This window comes from Camelina sativa, chromosome 8, assembly GCF_030686135.1.
Source record: "Camelina sativa cultivar CO46 ecotype springtype chromosome 8, ASM3068613v1".
NCBI lineage: Eukaryota > Viridiplantae > Streptophyta > Magnoliopsida > Brassicales > Brassicaceae > Camelina > Camelina sativa.
In genome coordinates this window covers 9,561,784-9,578,995 of record NC_141887.1, presented here as the reverse complement: position 1 = coordinate 9,578,995, position 17,212 = coordinate 9,561,784, and the positions used below count along the sequence as shown (strand labels likewise).

General features: G+C 32.3%; 1 protein-coding gene across 2 annotated transcripts; it reads left to right on the top strand.

Moving 5' to 3' along the window:
* The first annotated feature begins 8,455 nt into the window (after positions 1-8,455).
* Positions 8,456-12,227, top strand: LOC104706887 (indole-3-pyruvate monooxygenase YUCCA6-like). Of its 2 annotated transcripts, XM_087461593.1 has the most exons (5): positions 8,517-9,790; positions 10,944-11,192; positions 11,293-11,415; positions 11,544-11,720; positions 11,899-12,071. In XM_087461593.1, exons 1-5 carry the CDS (start codon positions 9,086-9,088, stop codon positions 11,962-11,964), a joined length of 1,320 nt encoding a protein of 439 aa, XP_087317719.1. In that variant the 5' UTR covers positions 8,517-9,085; the 3' UTR covers positions 11,965-12,071. The 2 variants fall into 2 exon arrangements, with proteins under 2 accessions (XP_087317718.1, XP_087317719.1); XM_087461592.1 differs by having other exon boundaries at positions 8,456-9,790; positions 11,544-12,227.
* The last annotated feature ends 4,985 nt before the right edge of the window (positions 12,228-17,212 follow it).

The following is a 17,212-nucleotide window of genomic DNA, read 5'->3' as shown; positions in this document are numbered from 1 at the left end:
CAACAAAATCAGGAAATTGTCTACATAGGTATTAAATAGGGCTAATCTACGTTATTAACTTTCTAAGTTTCTAACACTCAAATATTAGTGTACATGGAATGATCCTCTTAGGAATCCTCAATTAAAAATCTGATTCTGAGTTCATTTGATGATGTTAAATCACCCTTCTACAATTATAGTCTCTTTCATCCAAACATTAACTTAGGATAAAAAAAGAAAAACCTAAACCATCTCATTTGTAAACCCAAACCGACATATACTTTCGTTCTAATTGTTAAATCTAAACTCTAACCATCTCGTTTGTAAACCCAAACCGACATATAATTTCGTTCTAATTGTAAAATCTAAACCCTAACCATCTCATTTGTAAACCCAAACCAACATATAATTTTGTTCTAATTGTAAAATCTAAATCCGAACCACCTCATTGGATATAATTTCGTTTTAATTATAAAATCTAAATCCTAATTCTCATTTATAAACCCAAATCGATATATAACGTCGTTTAATTGTAAAATCTAAACCAAGATAATATTAAACTTTCTTTAAATAAAAGTATACAAAATTTGTTTCCATAATTAGTTTTGCTTTTTAATTTAATTTTGATTTATTTTTTATATAAAATATTAGATAGAGCATTTTGATTGGTTGAGAGGGATATTTTTCTTTTATAACGGGGTGAATGAAGAGGTTCACCCCTAGGGGTGAACCCAAGTATTACTCATAAAATTTTTTTGTGGATTTTTTCTTTTGGTTTCAACTACAATATTTTTTAGTTTCCAATATAGACTTAAATTTTTATCTAAAAATTAATATAATCTATGAAACAATAATAATATATAACATTGGTGTAATTTAAAAATTAAAGTGAATTAATAAAGAAAAACTATATGAACATATAACATTAAGATATAAAAACTAAAACCTAAAAATATTGTAGTTGAAATACTTATCTTAGTTATATTAATAAAACATGTGGTATCCGTATATAAGGTACTATTTAATGTTTATACCAAATAAAATCTTAGTTTTTATTAATGAATAAAAAAAAATTATATCAAAAAGATATAAATAGCTTGACGGCAAAAAAAAAATTATAAATAGATAAATATTTTTATATTAACAAATTGTTTTATTTTCCTACTAAAAAGTGTAGGTACACACACACACATATATATATATATATTAAGAATTTCTATTAGTCTTACCTTAGATTGAATCTTAATCAGATAACTTCTTATATTACAATCATCATGTATTATTGTATTTACTCAAAAGATACACTAAAATTCAGGATGGTTTTGATTTTTTTTTTTTTTTTTTTTAGTAGTCGGAAATAATATCAAATGAAAATATGTTTTAATATTTTTGATTGTGTAAATGAATAACTTTATACAACTAGCAAATGATTTCTTCAGTTTTCCATGCCAAGGAGATTCTGTAGACAATTTTACAATTAACAGTACTATCCACACCACACCATAAAGATCCATGTTAGATGATTCTCTTTACACCATGTTCAAGATGGAAAGCTGTACCCTTTCACAAACAAGACTATACATCACGCTCTAAATTTTCAATAAACTTCATTTCTTAACCTACAATAAGTCACAATTTCGGGAGAATATATACAAAGTGTAAATAAATTAATTAATCGTTGGTCAACCATTCACTATACTTGAAAGACTTTCACAATTTGCGGTGGTTTATACTTTAATTTGGTAATAAGTTTGGTCCAATTATTTCATAATATAATCCTAACTATGTATAATGTTTTAATGTAGGTAAGTGATAAACATTAATACATTGTGTAATTCTGACAAAATTTAGTATACTTATTCGATAATTTTATTATTAATAATAATCATATATATACATATATGTATATATATCGTGCGTGAGAAAATACAAAATTAAAAAACACCTACGTCGTGCTAGATTTTCTAATTAAAGCCAAAATTTCTAATACTGTTACTCATGATTAATCACTCATCAACCACCTTAGATTTATTATTGTTTTTGTGACATCTTTTTAAAAATGAAAGCAAAGACTCCCTTGACATAAATCTAAAAGAAATTGTTATAATAATGCCCATACACATCCAATAGAAGCTTAGCAATTAAATTGATTATTGAGGAGAGGCAAAAAGAATAAATATAAAATGGTACCATTTGGAAAAAGAGAGCATTTGAAGTACAAAGTTGCCAAATGTACTATCTATGTGGCTGGCAAGTCACGACACTTCATATGGGTTTACATCTACGTTTTAGTAAGTACAATGAGCTACCACTCTACAGTGAGCTATCACTATATATAGAAATGGTATTATATGGTGCATAATGGTAGATATGTAAGATGATAATACCTCCATACCGGAACAGCTTTCTTTAGAAGAAAGTCTCCGACAATTTACTTAATATAATCGGTTTTTGCGCAGGAAAATAAAAATCAGAAATTACCGAAATAAGTAACATCTTTTCAAACACATTTTAAAAGTTTTAGTTTTGATACAACCATAGAATAAAAGTTAATTGTCTACAGTTAAAGTTAATTGTTCATTTAGGTTCTTTCATACATCTAAACAAACTTTTTTGATATGTTACATTAACTATGATTATGTAACTAATCCAGTGATGAGAGTCTTTCCTACAATAATTTGCTTTACTTGGAACTTGGAAGGCCAAAAGTGAAACAAAAATTCTTTGAAGGTAAGGATCGTTCTCCTCAATATATGGTTGAGATCATTGCAAGGAATATTGTTGAATCTGTTTTACGGCTCACATTGGAAAAGGGTATCATATTCTACATATAATACTTTGATTTATAAACATGTATTTTTTTTTTTTTTTGATTTACGATTTGCTGATAGCGCAAATAGTAAAACATGGGATTTTTACACAGAATGCCGAACTTTTTGCTATTTTAATTATGAAATACGTCATAATTTTTTTCATGAAACAGATATTTCATAACCAAAAATATATCTTTAAAAAACTAGAGCCTAATAAACTCAATCATCATGTGTAAATTTGTGTTTCTAGATATTAAAAAATGAGAATTTGTTAGAAATGTTTCTTTTTAGATACATTTTTCAAAAATACTCATTTTCTTGGTTATTTTCATTTTTGCACTCTTATACATAATTACAGTAAGTTAAATTAACTTTTAGAATTTTTAAAAAAAGTTTGGGTTCTCTATGTGTTTGTGACACCCCGATTTGCGGAGAGGTTTAAAAGAATTGATTTGACCACCTATGTCACAAAAGTGCACTTATCTTTTCGGTCAAGGGTCCTGAGAGAACTCCAAAGTTAAGCGTGCTTGAGTTGGAGTAGTCTTAGAATGAGTGACCTTCCAGGAAATGATTGTCGGAACTGTGCGAGTGAGGACAAAACACAAGGAAAAATCATGTGGTGATTTGTAGGGACGGTAACAAGTTTTTAAACCTCCCAGACGTAAGAAACCGACTGTCGGATATGGATGGGTTCACGAGCCTAGTGAGAGGACGTGAGTCCCGTGGGCCTATGGACAGGGATTGGACATGGGATCCACAAAGAGGTGTCGGTCGGAGTGTTACAAGTGATATCAGAGCCGATATAGATGAGTGTGGAGTTGATTGGACTCACACCACTAGGGGGTGACGGTCTTGGTGCGCAACGAGAACCTTGCAATCTGTTAGTGGAGGTGAATTGTGACACTCTGGTTTGCGGAGAGGTTTAAAAGGATTGATTTGTCACCTATGTCACAAAAATGCACTTATTTTTTTGGTCAAGGGTCTTGAGAGAACTCCAGAGTAAAGCGTGTGTGAGCTCGAGTAGTCTTAGGATGGGTGGCCTTCCAGGAAGTGATTGTCGGAACTGTGCGAGTGAGGACAAAACACAGGAAAAGATCATGTGGTGATTTGTAGGGACAGTAACAAGTTTTAAAACCTCCCGGACATAGCAAACCGACCATCGGATATGGATAGGCTCACGGGCCTAGTGAGAGGACGTGAGACCCATTAAGGAAGGTGACCCACTAAGAGGTGCCAGTCGGAATGTTACAGTGTATAAAAAAAATATTAAAAATGGAGTCATAAACTTTATAAATGGAGTTATAAGATAAGTCTGTATCAAGTAATTAACTCGTAAAACATGAAGTCATAAAGTTTATAAATGACATTGTAGATATGTTGGATACTTAATAGTGTAGTAGAAAAATCCGGCGCTTCAGCTAGAATTCCCCATTCTTATTGGGAAATAGTATGTTTGGTGTGGCATAATCGCTTTTGCTCGATGTGAAAACAAATTCAGTTGAACTAGTACTACATCTGGTTTGAAATCGAAAAGCATACTGAACTGGAAATTGATGTCGATTGATTTGCAAAACATAATATTAGTTTCCTTTACTTGAATTAGTAGCAAGCAAAATTGAAATGACAATGTAGGTCTTCTAACTCGCAAAGCTCGTGATGAAAAATATTAGTTTTCATTGTAAAAAAAAATATTGGTTTTCATTAAGCAATTATTTATCAAAATAACATATGTTTATGTTAGATTTATGGCTTCCAATTCAAACTAATTGATAATAAGTGGATTGACTCATGTCTATTACTCTTTGGAAATCACAAAGGATGATTTTTTAGGATTTTTTTATATACAAACATTAATTTCTGTAAATTTTTATCAACTAATACTAAAGAAAATGTAAATTTTTAAAATTATTAAATGATAATTGAAATGTTTAATGAATTACTATTGGGTAATAGATATGAGAATTGTGCTATTCTAAATAAATAAGAAATTTTTATCTAAACATTAAATGTTTTTTTTGGTAATTTATGTGAAAATCCTAAAAATCATCCTTTTTTTTATAGAGGGAGTATATATTAGCTAGTGTTTGTTCTTTCAAACTTTGAAGATTACTCTTAACATTTCATTTCAAACAGAATATCACTCTTGACCATTAATAAATGTGACACCTCGGTTTCAGAGACTTGCAGAGAGGTTTAAAATATTTATTTGGCCACCTATGTTACCAAAGTGCACTTGTCTTTTCAGTCAATGGTCCTGAGAGAACTCAACAATTAAGTGTGCTTATGTTGGAGTAGTCTCAGGATGGGTGATCTTTCGGGAAGTGATTGTCGGAACTGTGCGAGTGAGGACAAACACAGAGAAAGATCATGTGGTGATTTATAGGGACAATAACAAGTCTTTAAAACCTCCCGGACGTAGCAAATCGGCTGTCGAATATTTATGAGTTCACATACCTAATGAGAGGACATGAGGCCTATTAAGAGGTGGCGGTCAGGTCATTACATGTGGTATCAGAGCCGAACCCAGACGAGTGTGGAGTCGAGTGGGTTCACACCGTCGGGGGTGACGGTCTTGATGCTCAACAAGGATGTTGCGATCTGTTAATGGGATGAATTATGACATCCAGGTTTCAGAGATTTGTGGAGAGATTTAAAAGAATTGATTTGACCACTTATATCACCAAAGTACAATTATCTTTTTGGTCTAGTGTCCTGAGAGAACTGCACAGTTAAGCGTGTTTATGCTGGAGTAGTCTTAAGATAAGTGACCTTCAGGTGAGTGACCGAGTGACTGTCGGAATTGTGCGAGTGAAGAAAGAACATAGGGAAAGATCATTTGGTGATTTGTAGGGATAGTAACAAGTCTTTAAACCTCCCGACGTAGCAAACCGGCCGTAGGATATGGATGGGCTCGTGGGCCTAGTGAAAGGACGTGAAGCCCATTAAAGAAAGTGGATCCATGGACTGAGATTAGATATAGAGCCCACTAAAAATGGCAGTCAGGCCGTTACAATAAACCTTTTTAGGCCTTCCTATACAAGTTAATAAACAATATTTTGATACCACTTTAAAATTTATGAGCTATTAACTCAAAACCAATTAGTTAGTAAATTAGCTCATATCTCTTATATATAAATGTTAGTACTTTTGAACTGTCCAGGTGGGATCTTAACAATTTAGACATAATTTTACAGTATTCCTATTTGATTTATTGCATTTTTATCATCAATTTAGTTTAATAATTTAAAAAGGAGGATGAAGAAATATAAATATATGCATATAATGTTTTACACTATTAGATGGGTTACTGGAAATTATGAATCTATATTAACATTTTTGAAGTACATTTTGGTTTATGCCCTTAAAGTTTATCTTATTTAATTTGTTTTTTTTTTGCAATATTAACCCCTACAGATTTTTCTAAAATAACATTTCTACTTAATTAACCCCTATAGATTTTCCTAAAATAACATTTCTACTTAACTCAATTAATGAAACTATATTAATCGATCAAATTTATTTATGCTTATTGCCATACACAGCATGACACCATCATTTAAGAGATCGATAATAAATGCTCAAAACTTATTTTAATACATTTTTATGATAGTTGAATGTAAATCGAGGGATTTTGAACATTCTCAATTATACTTATGACGAAGATAACATTCATAAACACGATAACCCAAATTAAGAAAATCAAATTTTAGCAAATACATAACTTTGTAAGCAAGAAATATATTTATTTCTGTATATATCTCCTTTAGATACTGAATATTGTTCTGCGGGACATTTTTGAAGTACATTTTGGGTTCTGTCTTTATAGTTATGATTATTTATTTTTTTTTATTTACAACTTTAGTCCTTAGTGTGATATTTACACACCTAATAAATATTATTTCCGCAATCATTCAAATATAGCAAACAGAAACTAATAAACTCTAGACAATATAGCCAATGGAAACTAATTAAAAAAAAACTGAAATCAAATCTACATTTCCTATTCGTATTATACATTAACTCGATATAGTATAGAAATTAATTACTGTAACAACTTAGTGAGATATTTGTTGCCTTAATCATAAACCTTTTGCATTAATTCAAAATTGCCATATATATTTTTAGATTTTTTGCTTGCTTACCAATATATTCTCGATCTCATATCTAATCTAATTTTACCATCTTCAAAGAACTATATAAATAACGTCTCAATAGCAATACAAAATTGCATCAATTCATACACTTGAAGTAACTTTCCCGGTTGAGACACTTGATTTGGTTTTGGCGATAAACAGGTGCACACTTATTTCTTTATTAATTTATTGGTACAAAATGTTTATGCTTTCTTTATTTCATCTCTAATACCCTTCTTTTCTTATCTTAGATGGTTTAAAATCCATTTATTTGAAAAAAAAAGATTTGGTTTCACGTGAAGATGCAACCTTCCGGTTAGTGGATAATCAAAATATTTTTGTTTGATTTATTTCATATCTACACTAATTTTTTGTTTTGGACTCCATGTAGTTATGTTATGTCACAAATGCATGTTGAGAAAGAAACTAATTCTAAGTTTAGCTCAGGGTGAGCTGATCACCTTTCTAGGTATCCTCTTTATATTTATTATTGTATATATACTATCCTTTTGCACTTACCAAGCTTTTCGGTTTTTGGTACACCCCAGGATTTTGCTTTGATCCATTTGTATATGTTTTCAAATAATTGGGAGTAAATTAAAGGGGCCTATGTTGAGGCCATAGAGGAGAAAAATATGTTGGAGGAGGAGAGAAGAAAGAGATGAGTTTGGCGAAGTTGTTCATAGTTTTTGTTGAATGATAATTGTTTAATTGATTCCAAAGTGACTATTAAATGCTCTATGTACTTTGTAATGATTTAATAGAGTAATATGTGAGCATGATAATCATGTAATTTATATGATAATTAGGATTTTTTCCTGTAACTAGACTAATATTTTATTGTATATGCATTAACGGGTTGAATCTAAAAATAGTAAATAAAGTTGATTTAATTACGATTGTAAAAAACAAATCATCTTGTGTGGTATACGGGTGAAATCCTAGAATTAACATTCAAAATACAATTATACAATATAAACACAAAAGGAGAAAAAAATAATAAATAAATAAAATTTAAAAATTTTAGGTAAAAAATTGTCCTGCGGTTTAAAATCTAGTACCATTTAACGTTTCGAACTTTTGATAGTTTAGTTTCTTTTTATATCTAAATATCTTGAATGCATATACTTCAAAGATCCTTAGTAACTGCATGATGAACAGATTGCTGTATTTGCGAATGTTGTGGACTAATTTTCTATTGAGGAATTCCTAAGTTCATCATATTTTATAAATAGTGATATGTAAAATATTTTGCAAAGTAATTAATGTATATAATGCTGAAATGATGTAGTAAACAAAAGTATATATTAAATTTTATATCAACTAAAAACATAATCATATTATTTGTGCACCCATTGGTTGAGCATAAGACAATCAAAAGATTACTTACATCAATCTTTGAGATTTCCATAAGGTAAAGAAAGAGTCAAAAGTTCCATAGTGGAACACCAAAAATCTCACAGGTGGGCAATCTAAAAAGAGAAGTCCATTAAATATATAAACACCCTATTTAAGCATTTTTTTTTAAATAAGCACACATATACACACACTCATCATATAAATATACACATAATCAATCACACATGAGAGATAGTCACATCAAAACTAACAATCTCTCTCTCCTATAAGTTTGAATGGCGATTTAAGAGATCCGTAGTTCTCTGATCATCCTCCTCCGGTTTCTACTCTCATCAAAACACAACACACAACGCTTATCTCTCACTCTCTCTTTACTCATTCTTCTCATTTGGATAAGATCTCTCTCTTTCTCCCTCTTTTTCAGCAGATTCAATCCGAACCCTAACCTCTTTGATTCCGATATTTGGAGAATATTTTCTCTCTTCAAAACCCATTATAAATACCTTTCACTAAACAAAAAAAGTTTTTACCATCTCTTTCTCTTTGTTTTTTGTGTGTTCTTTTAACTTAACTTACTCCATGCCATCAATGTCAAATTGTTCTATCTGTCCTTTGCTCTTAATTAGTCTCAACACCACCACCACCACCACTTCTTTACTACAAACCCTTCTCGTATTCTCTTAATCAATACGTACTTTATTAATACACATTACAAAACACAAACACACACCAAGTCTCTCTCTCTCTCTATATATATATATAAAAGCCAAGAGAGAGAAACAAAGAGAAGTTATTTTCTTGATGGATTTCTGTTGGAAGAGAGAGATTGAAGGTAAACTAGCACATGATTACTTGTCTAGCCACCACCGAGGCATGACGTCACCACGTCGTATCTGCGTCGTCACCGGACCGGTGATCGTAGGCGCCGGACCGTCGGGGCTAGCCACGGCCGCGTGTTTAAAGGAGAGAGGAATCACGTCCGTACTACTCGAGAGATCAAACTGTATAGCATCACTATGGCAGCTCAAGACCTACGACCGTCTTCACCTCCACCTCCCTAAACAGTTCTGTGAACTTCCGATAATACCCTTTCCGGCCGATTTCCCAACCTACCCGACGAAGCAACAGTTCATCGAGTACCTTGAGGACTACGCTCGGAGTTTTGACATAAAGCCCGAGTTCAACCAGACGGTTGAGTCGGCTGAGTTTGATAAAAACCTTGGGATGTGGCGCGTGACGAGCGTGGGAGAAGAAGGCACGACGGAGTATGTTTGCCGGTGGTTAGTAGCGGCGACGGGTGAGAATGCGGAGCCAGTGGTGCCGAGGTTTGAGGGGATGGACAAGTTTGCCGCCACCGGGGTAGTTAAGCACACGAGTCATTACAAGACCGGTGGAGATTTCGCCGGAAAAAGTGTTCTTGTTGTCGGATGTGGAAACTCCGGTATGGAGGTTTGTTTGGATCTATGCAACTTCGGTGCTCAGCCTTCTCTCGTTGTCAGAGACGCTGTGAGTTTTTTTTTTTTTTTTTCTTGAATTTTTTAAAAGAGAAAGTATTTTGGAGATTAAATTAACTTTTTTCGTATGCGTTTTCGATATTTTGGCTCCTTCATGTTTTGTGAAGTTCTTCTTCTATGCTAAAATACAAAATCTTGAAAAGCTTTTTCATTCAAGTTGATCTTCTTCTGATATTAACTGTTTTTTATGTTTCTTAACTCAAGATATTACCTACTTTATTAATAAAAATTTCTTTTTGCTTTCTAGATTTTTTTTTTTCATTTTCTAGGATTATGTGTGCATTTCTGTAAGTATTATCCGATATCAATATAATAGTCTAGATTCTACTAAATTCCGTTCTATCAATATATATGTTTTCTATGTTCTATAGTTAAATGAGATTTAGAAGAAAAAAAAAAGTTTTTCATAAATATGATAGAAAAATAGTATCTGCTTAAATGACCACATGATTTTGAAGAAAAAATAGTTGTAAGTTTCTTTACCCTTACTATGCATCTTATTTCTTATATTTACTATTATCAGTTATAAGATTTTATTATTATTATAAATATTTTTTAAAAAACCAAATTTTATACAAATGGTGTCTAAAGCCTAAACTAATATTTTTAAGAAATATTTTTTCTTTGGACATTTTACTATCTTTTCTTTATTATGATTTCTCTGAAATCATGTGCAACTTTGTTTCCTATTTTGTGTTTTATATTATTTTTTTGAAAAAAAAAGTATCATATTTCTTTTGCTTTTCAGATTGATATTCTTATTATTTAATCTGTTTAGAAAATTTGAAAAATTTAGGGGAAAATACAAAGGCTGGTATTATCCTAATTTAAGAATTTATTCTCTCTTTTAGGCCCTTGTGACTTCAAGTTCCAACAATTTGTTAATATAGTTTTTTATATGAAAAAGAGGTTTACCTAATTTCTTTAATACATAATATCATTTTTGTAACATTTTCAAAGAATAAATACTATGAGAACAACAACTTTATTGGGATTGTAACGAGCACGCGCAAACATTCTCATCCCAAAAAAATAAAAAAATACAATCTCTAATATTATTTTATAACCATGATTTTCTCATCCGAATTATAAAGTTGCAGTATTTTGCTAATTTGAGTTTATTTTTATATTTTTAACTGGTGAAGGTGCACGTCCTACCACGAGAGATGTTGGGTACTTCGACTTTTAGGCTGTCCATGTTCTTACTCAAATGGCTGCCCATCCGGCTCGTTGACCGTTTCCTCTTGGTTGTTTCCCGGTTCATCCTCGGGGATACAACCCTGTTAGGTCTTAACCGGCCTAAGTTAGGACCACTTGAACTCAAAAATATCTCCGGCAAAACTCCGGTTCTCGACGTCGGCACACTCGCCAAAATCAAAACCGGAGATATCAAGGTACGGTATTCGGTTATATCTAATCAAATATGATACATATACATGCATGCTTAAGACCTGTTTTACTGATATTGATGTTGGTTTTGTTAATGGTAAAAAGGTGTGTTCCGGGATAAGAAGGTTAAAACGAGATGAAGTTGAGTTCGATGACGGTACAACGGGGAGATTTGACGCCATAATATTGGCAACTGGCTACAAAAGCAACGTACCCTCTTGGCTAAAGGTAGTCAATAAATGATAGTAATATTGGTTAACACATATTTATTGTTATTTTCTTATATAAGACTAGAAATATATCCATTGTAATAAAGTTTGTATTAAATGGGATTTGGAAAACAAATAATATTTCAGGAGAATAAAATGTTTAGTAAGAAAGATGGATTTCCAATACAAGAGTTCCCAGAGGGATGGAGAGGGGAATGTGGGCTATACGCGGTCGGATTCACAAAACGTGGGATTTCTGGAGCATCAATGGACGCAAAGAGAATAGCTGAAGACATAGACAAGTGTTGGAAACAAGACGAGCAAGTCAAGAAAATATGATCAAACCTATAGACTATAGACAGTTGAGAAGACTAAGATCGGTTTTCTAATCAAGAAAACATAACTTGCCAAACTGCCGGTAGCGATCGGAAACTGATGGTTTGGTTTAAAAGGAGAACTGGAGGGGGAGGAGAGGTGATGTAAATTAAAGACTTATCTCCAGCTGCGATGCAAATTGGGGAAAAGAATGAAAAGGAAATTTAGTGAGAGTGATTGTGGTGGGAATTGATGATCATCTGCCCCAAAGGAGAGGGGACCCTCTTCTCTTTGCATGCTTATAACCCACTTTGTAAATCTTTCTATACCTTCTTTCTATGTTTCTAAAATTTTCTTCTTTTCTCTTTTCTTTTTTGTATTTTGTTTTTTTTTTTTTTAGTTTTTCCTAGTTAGGTATGCTCTTTGTTTTTCTTCCCTGTTTTGGTTCAATTTTTTTGTTGGCAGAGTATTGTGGTGAGGTTTTTGTTTGTTATATACATAATATTTGTTTTAACTTTTTTAACTTTTAACTTCGAACTAAACTCTTATTTTTAACGGACATATATAAGTATAATTGATTATATGTGTCCTACCAATGAGTGTGTCAATGAAATTTCCTTGTCGAAATGATTTCATTCCCTAGTAGAAGTGTCATATAAATTAGGACCACTGCTTGTACATTCGTCAGAAATTAAGACCTGCACATTTATAATTCTGCTGACCGTTTTTTTCCAATTATTGCTAGATGTACGGCCTCCACATGATTTTTTTTTTCTTGTCATATTTTTGTTAATTAATTTGGCTATATCGAAATCTATACTAGATCTCTCTAGTCAGATATATATAATATCGTACGTCCATTTTAGATTCCATTGTGGATCTCATAATCAGGTTGTTTGTACCTTGGCCGTATTAATACTCTGCCAAAAAATTGGTAAACCTTGTTATAAGTACTTCCGCGTAAAAAAAACAATGTTTTAGCAACATTCTACCTGTAAATTATATTCAACTAGACTATATTTGACAATTAAAGAGAAGAAAAGTTCACCACAATATATTAATTGTTAATGGGAAGCTCGTCCACGATCGATATTTTTAGTAGTCTCTCGCTGAAGAAGATGTCATAGATATTCTTATATGTAACGAAAGAGCGAAGGCATTTGTATTTAAGGCCACTTTACATTTAAAGGATGCATAGATAGATAGCCTTGTAGAGAGCATTCAAGTATTTTTCTTGCTTCTCGAACACAGGCATTGGTTTTAGATGGAAAAACTAATGTTCTAAAATTGTCAGTAGATGGAGACTCTCATTACATGTCTCCATGAATTTTTGTGTTCCTCCTCGTCTGAGCCACCTGAAATTTTGATTTCTTACATTGATGTTTTATACGAAAAGGAACAGGATATTGTGGTAACAAATCTTGGTGAATTCTCTATCGAGAAAATCAGAACAAAAAATATTAGTGAAGGGTGGAATATGAAAAAGACTACTAGAAAATACCTAATATTACGGTCGTTTTGGTTGGCCAACAAAGATATTCATAAATTGTTGTTCAGAATACGATTAAAACTTGTGAAGAAACATGTATGAAATATTTTTCACTTGAATTGTTTGAAAGATTGTACGGAAGAATAAATTATCATTGTACTAAAAAAATTCAATTAAGAAACATATATTGACGAGGTGTAGCTTCCTTTGCCCCAACATCTTGACGAAGCCAGATAAGATGATGTTGAAAACAAAGATTAGTGGGGTTCATCCAATGGATTTTACAAATTTTGTATCATGAATGAAGCCGCTGTTCATATATCCCTCTCCAAAATGGGCGTGTCAAATTTATAACATTTAGAAAGTATCATTTGCATGGTTGATACCGTGGTCCAATATGTGGGTACATGTAGACTGAATGTGAGCATTGTGTTCAAAATATAGAGGAAGCTTCAATAATTACTTTTAATGTTTGGAACCATCACAACCTAGAAGGTACTATGCAATTTATTAGCATTAAGTTCAGTTAGATTTTTGGCCGCCATGAAATAATCAAATCTATCTTTAAGATTTCGTAGGTCAATCCATTAACGTATGAGCAAAGGTGTTAGACTTTTTAATGTCAGTACTAGTCGATAGAATGGACTTAGAGGCTAAATAGGATGGTCATAATAAGATGAAAACACTAAAGTCATACGTAGCACTGTTGAAAACTCGCGGCAGTTTTGGTTTCTTCAGGATCAGGTTATGATTTTTTTAAGGTTAGTACTAGTCGATAGAATGGACTTACAGGCTAACCAATTACACTTTTGATCGGAGACACAAAGACACTTTTACTATTGCTGAGATAGACTAAAAATTTATGAGAAACTCAAAATTATAAGTTTTCTGCCAAAGAAGACAAGGACATATAATTATAATCGGAACATAACAAATAGTTTTGTGTTTCTTTCTTTCGAAGTCTTTGGACCATCATTAATCATGCGGCTGACCTTAGAAAGTAAATGTATATTAGAGATTGTACGTATTCATTTTGTCTTTAATGTCAAGACTGATCAACATACATAAATATATTCTCTAAGAGATGGTTCATTTTTACTCAGAACTCTACCTAATTAAATCCTGAAGTTTTAAAATCATCAGAAGATATTTATACATGAAATAAAGAGTTAATTATGACAAGTATAGTGGAAAAGGAAAAAAAGGGGAACAAGGATCTTACAGAAATTTACTTTTTGTAAAAAGCACATAAGTAAACAAGCTGGAGCCCTTACACTTTTGCCAAGCTGTTGGGGAAATTTTAGAAAACAAAATCAGATATTCAGATCCCAAATCAAATCTTTCAATTATATTATTGTCAACATCGAGTCTTTAATTCGAAATTTCCACTTTTTGTATTTCAATTGAATGTGGTTGAAGTAATTAGTAGTGGCTGACTCCAAATAGGCGAACAGATTTGATATATCATTACAGTTCCTAGTCCCACATTTTTAACACAAGAAGCACTTACTTTTTTTTTCAAACAATGTTTCTGCTTTTTATGAACTTTTTTCTTTCTTTCATTTTTTGCCTTTTTTAGTTTATGCTTTTTCATGGCTCTGAATCATATGGTTGGCTTGTCAACCATATTGTGTTGGAAATTGGTGCTCTTTTACATCAAATGGTGTAGATGATTCCATCCATATATTCTTTATACATACGACTGATTATATATATTTCATGCACTATACATTGTTTTAAAATAGTTAAACTTGATTAACATATCACTGTACAAACGAGTACATGTACTTATTAGCTCAGCTGCTTAGCAAAATATGAGCTTACATGTCGAAGCTTGACCGATCAAAGAACAAAAAAAGACCATTAATATTCGAGAAAAAACTAGTAAAATCCATCTGAAGACACACATGAAGGTGGAAGAGGAAAATTGTGTTTTACAAGAATTAGAAAATGACAATACAAGAATCTCTGGCTAATGGACTAAATCTATTAGACAGAAAACAGTAAAATGTGAGCTGTCTCAAATTTTAAACCGAAAAGGGTTACATAAATCATCAATATGACATAGTGGACTTGGTAACATGAGCATTTAATAAGGTACTTTTTGTTTCTTTTTGGAAAGAGTATCCTTAAAAAATGATGGAGATATTGAATTTTGTAAACTCTTTGTTTTACAAATACATATATATGTATATAGTCCTATACGTGTCCATCATAGATAACTGTTTAAATACCCATGATTTTCATTATCATAAAGGATGAAACATTTGCTATATTGTGTGAATGGAAGAACCTCCTAAAAAATCAGGTAACTATAAATTAAGTTTTAAAGCTTGAGAACTGAGATTAGGCTGGAGTTTATAACTCATATATAGTCGGAGGAGCCGGAGTGTCCTCCAAGAAAAGATGACCGATGTATGCGGTGCTTGAATTTATTTATTGCAACTATACTATAACAAGAGACATTCATACGCCATGGATATTACTTATATTTTAGCTAGAAAGTAAATAGACACTGATGTGTTGTTTTCGAAGACACTGACATTTAACAAAACTGTACTACAATGACTTTGTTTTTAGATTCAGAAGATCATTAAGTTTGTAGTCATTAAGTTCTAAGCCATGTTAAGGTCAATCTTAACAATATGTTTAATGCATGTATTGTAAACAATTTAGTTATAAGCAAAGAGATCAGTTTGCTTATGCAAAGTAGATTCTTTATTGAACCGTAAATAAGATCGTAGTTGTAAAATTTATTCGTATCCAAAAATTATGGGTCATAACAAGAGTAAAGCATAGAGCTAAATAAAACTGTATTTCTCATTAATTATTAAAGTGACTGTACAAACTGTATTTATACTATGTACAAATATATCTAACTAATTATAGTATACTCTAGCTATACAAGTAGAGTATACTGTACTTTACATATGAGTCATCTAATACACTCCCATCAAGTCTCTGAATCCAAAACTGAAGCAGGGAGAAAGAGACTTGAAATAGACGTAAGAGCTAACAAAGAATGAAACTGACCAGGATGTAAAGGCATAGTAAGTATATCTGCATGTTGATTAGCGCTACTAACGTGAAACACCTTCAAAAAGCCATTCTTCACCTGATTACGTATAGTGTGACAATCAATCTCAATATGTTTCGTCCTCTCATGGAAGACTGGATTAGACGCAATGTGCATTGCCGATTTGTTGTCACAAAAAAGCTTGGCAGGAACCCGTATCTTTACCTTTAAGTCTTTCAACAACTGAGTTAACCAAAGAAGCTCACAAGTTGCTAAGGCCATGCTCCTATACTCTGCTTCAGTACTGCTTCGACTAACAGTCCCCTGTTTCTTGGACTTCCAGCTAATCAAGGACGTACCAAGGTAGACACATAATCCAGTGACTGATCGTCGAGAATCAGGACATGTACCATAATTCGCATCACTGAACGCATTGAGGCAGGGTTCCGTATCCATAGAATAGAAAAGACCTTGCCCTAGATTATTCTTGATATAGCATAGTACACGTAGAGTAGCAGCATAATGGACATCAGTGGGACAAGAGAGTAACTGACTAAGATTGTTGACAGCAAAAGTTATATCTAGCCTAGTAATAGTGAGATATAACAATCGTCCAACCAATTCCCTATACGAAGTACCATCTGCTAATAGCGTTCCTGTTTCCTTACTTAGGTGTACTGTCGGATCCATAGGGACATTTTCAGGTTTACAAGCAAACATACATGTTGCGGCAAGAATATCCAGAGCATATTTGCGTTGGCAAATAGAGATTCCCATAGCATTTCTCGCTATCTCAAGACCAAAGAAATATTTGGGCACGCCTAGGTCTTTAATCTTAAAAGCTTTGTGAAGAGCAGCTTGAAGAGCCTATAAATCAAAGTCATTATTGGATGCAATCAAAATGTCATCGACATAGACCAATAATGCAATAAATGAGTCTCCAGTTTGCTTGATAAACAAAGTATTGTCGACAGGAGATTGCTCAAAACCTTCACT

Bases quoted from the DNA above. Each gene is read 5' to 3' on its own strand.
- LOC104706887 (XM_087461593.1), top strand. From the start codon at position 9,086: ATGGATTTCTGTTGGAAGAGAGAGATTGAAGGTAAACTAGCACATGAT. The intron at 9,791-10,943 runs GTGAGTTTTTTT...TAACTGGTGAAG, and splicing joins CTCTCGTTGTCAGAGACGCT to GTGCACGTCCTACCACGAGA. The intron at 11,721-11,898 runs GTCAAGAAAATA...ACTTATCTCCAG, and splicing joins GTTGGAAACAAGACGAGCAA to CTGCGATGCAAATTGGGGAA.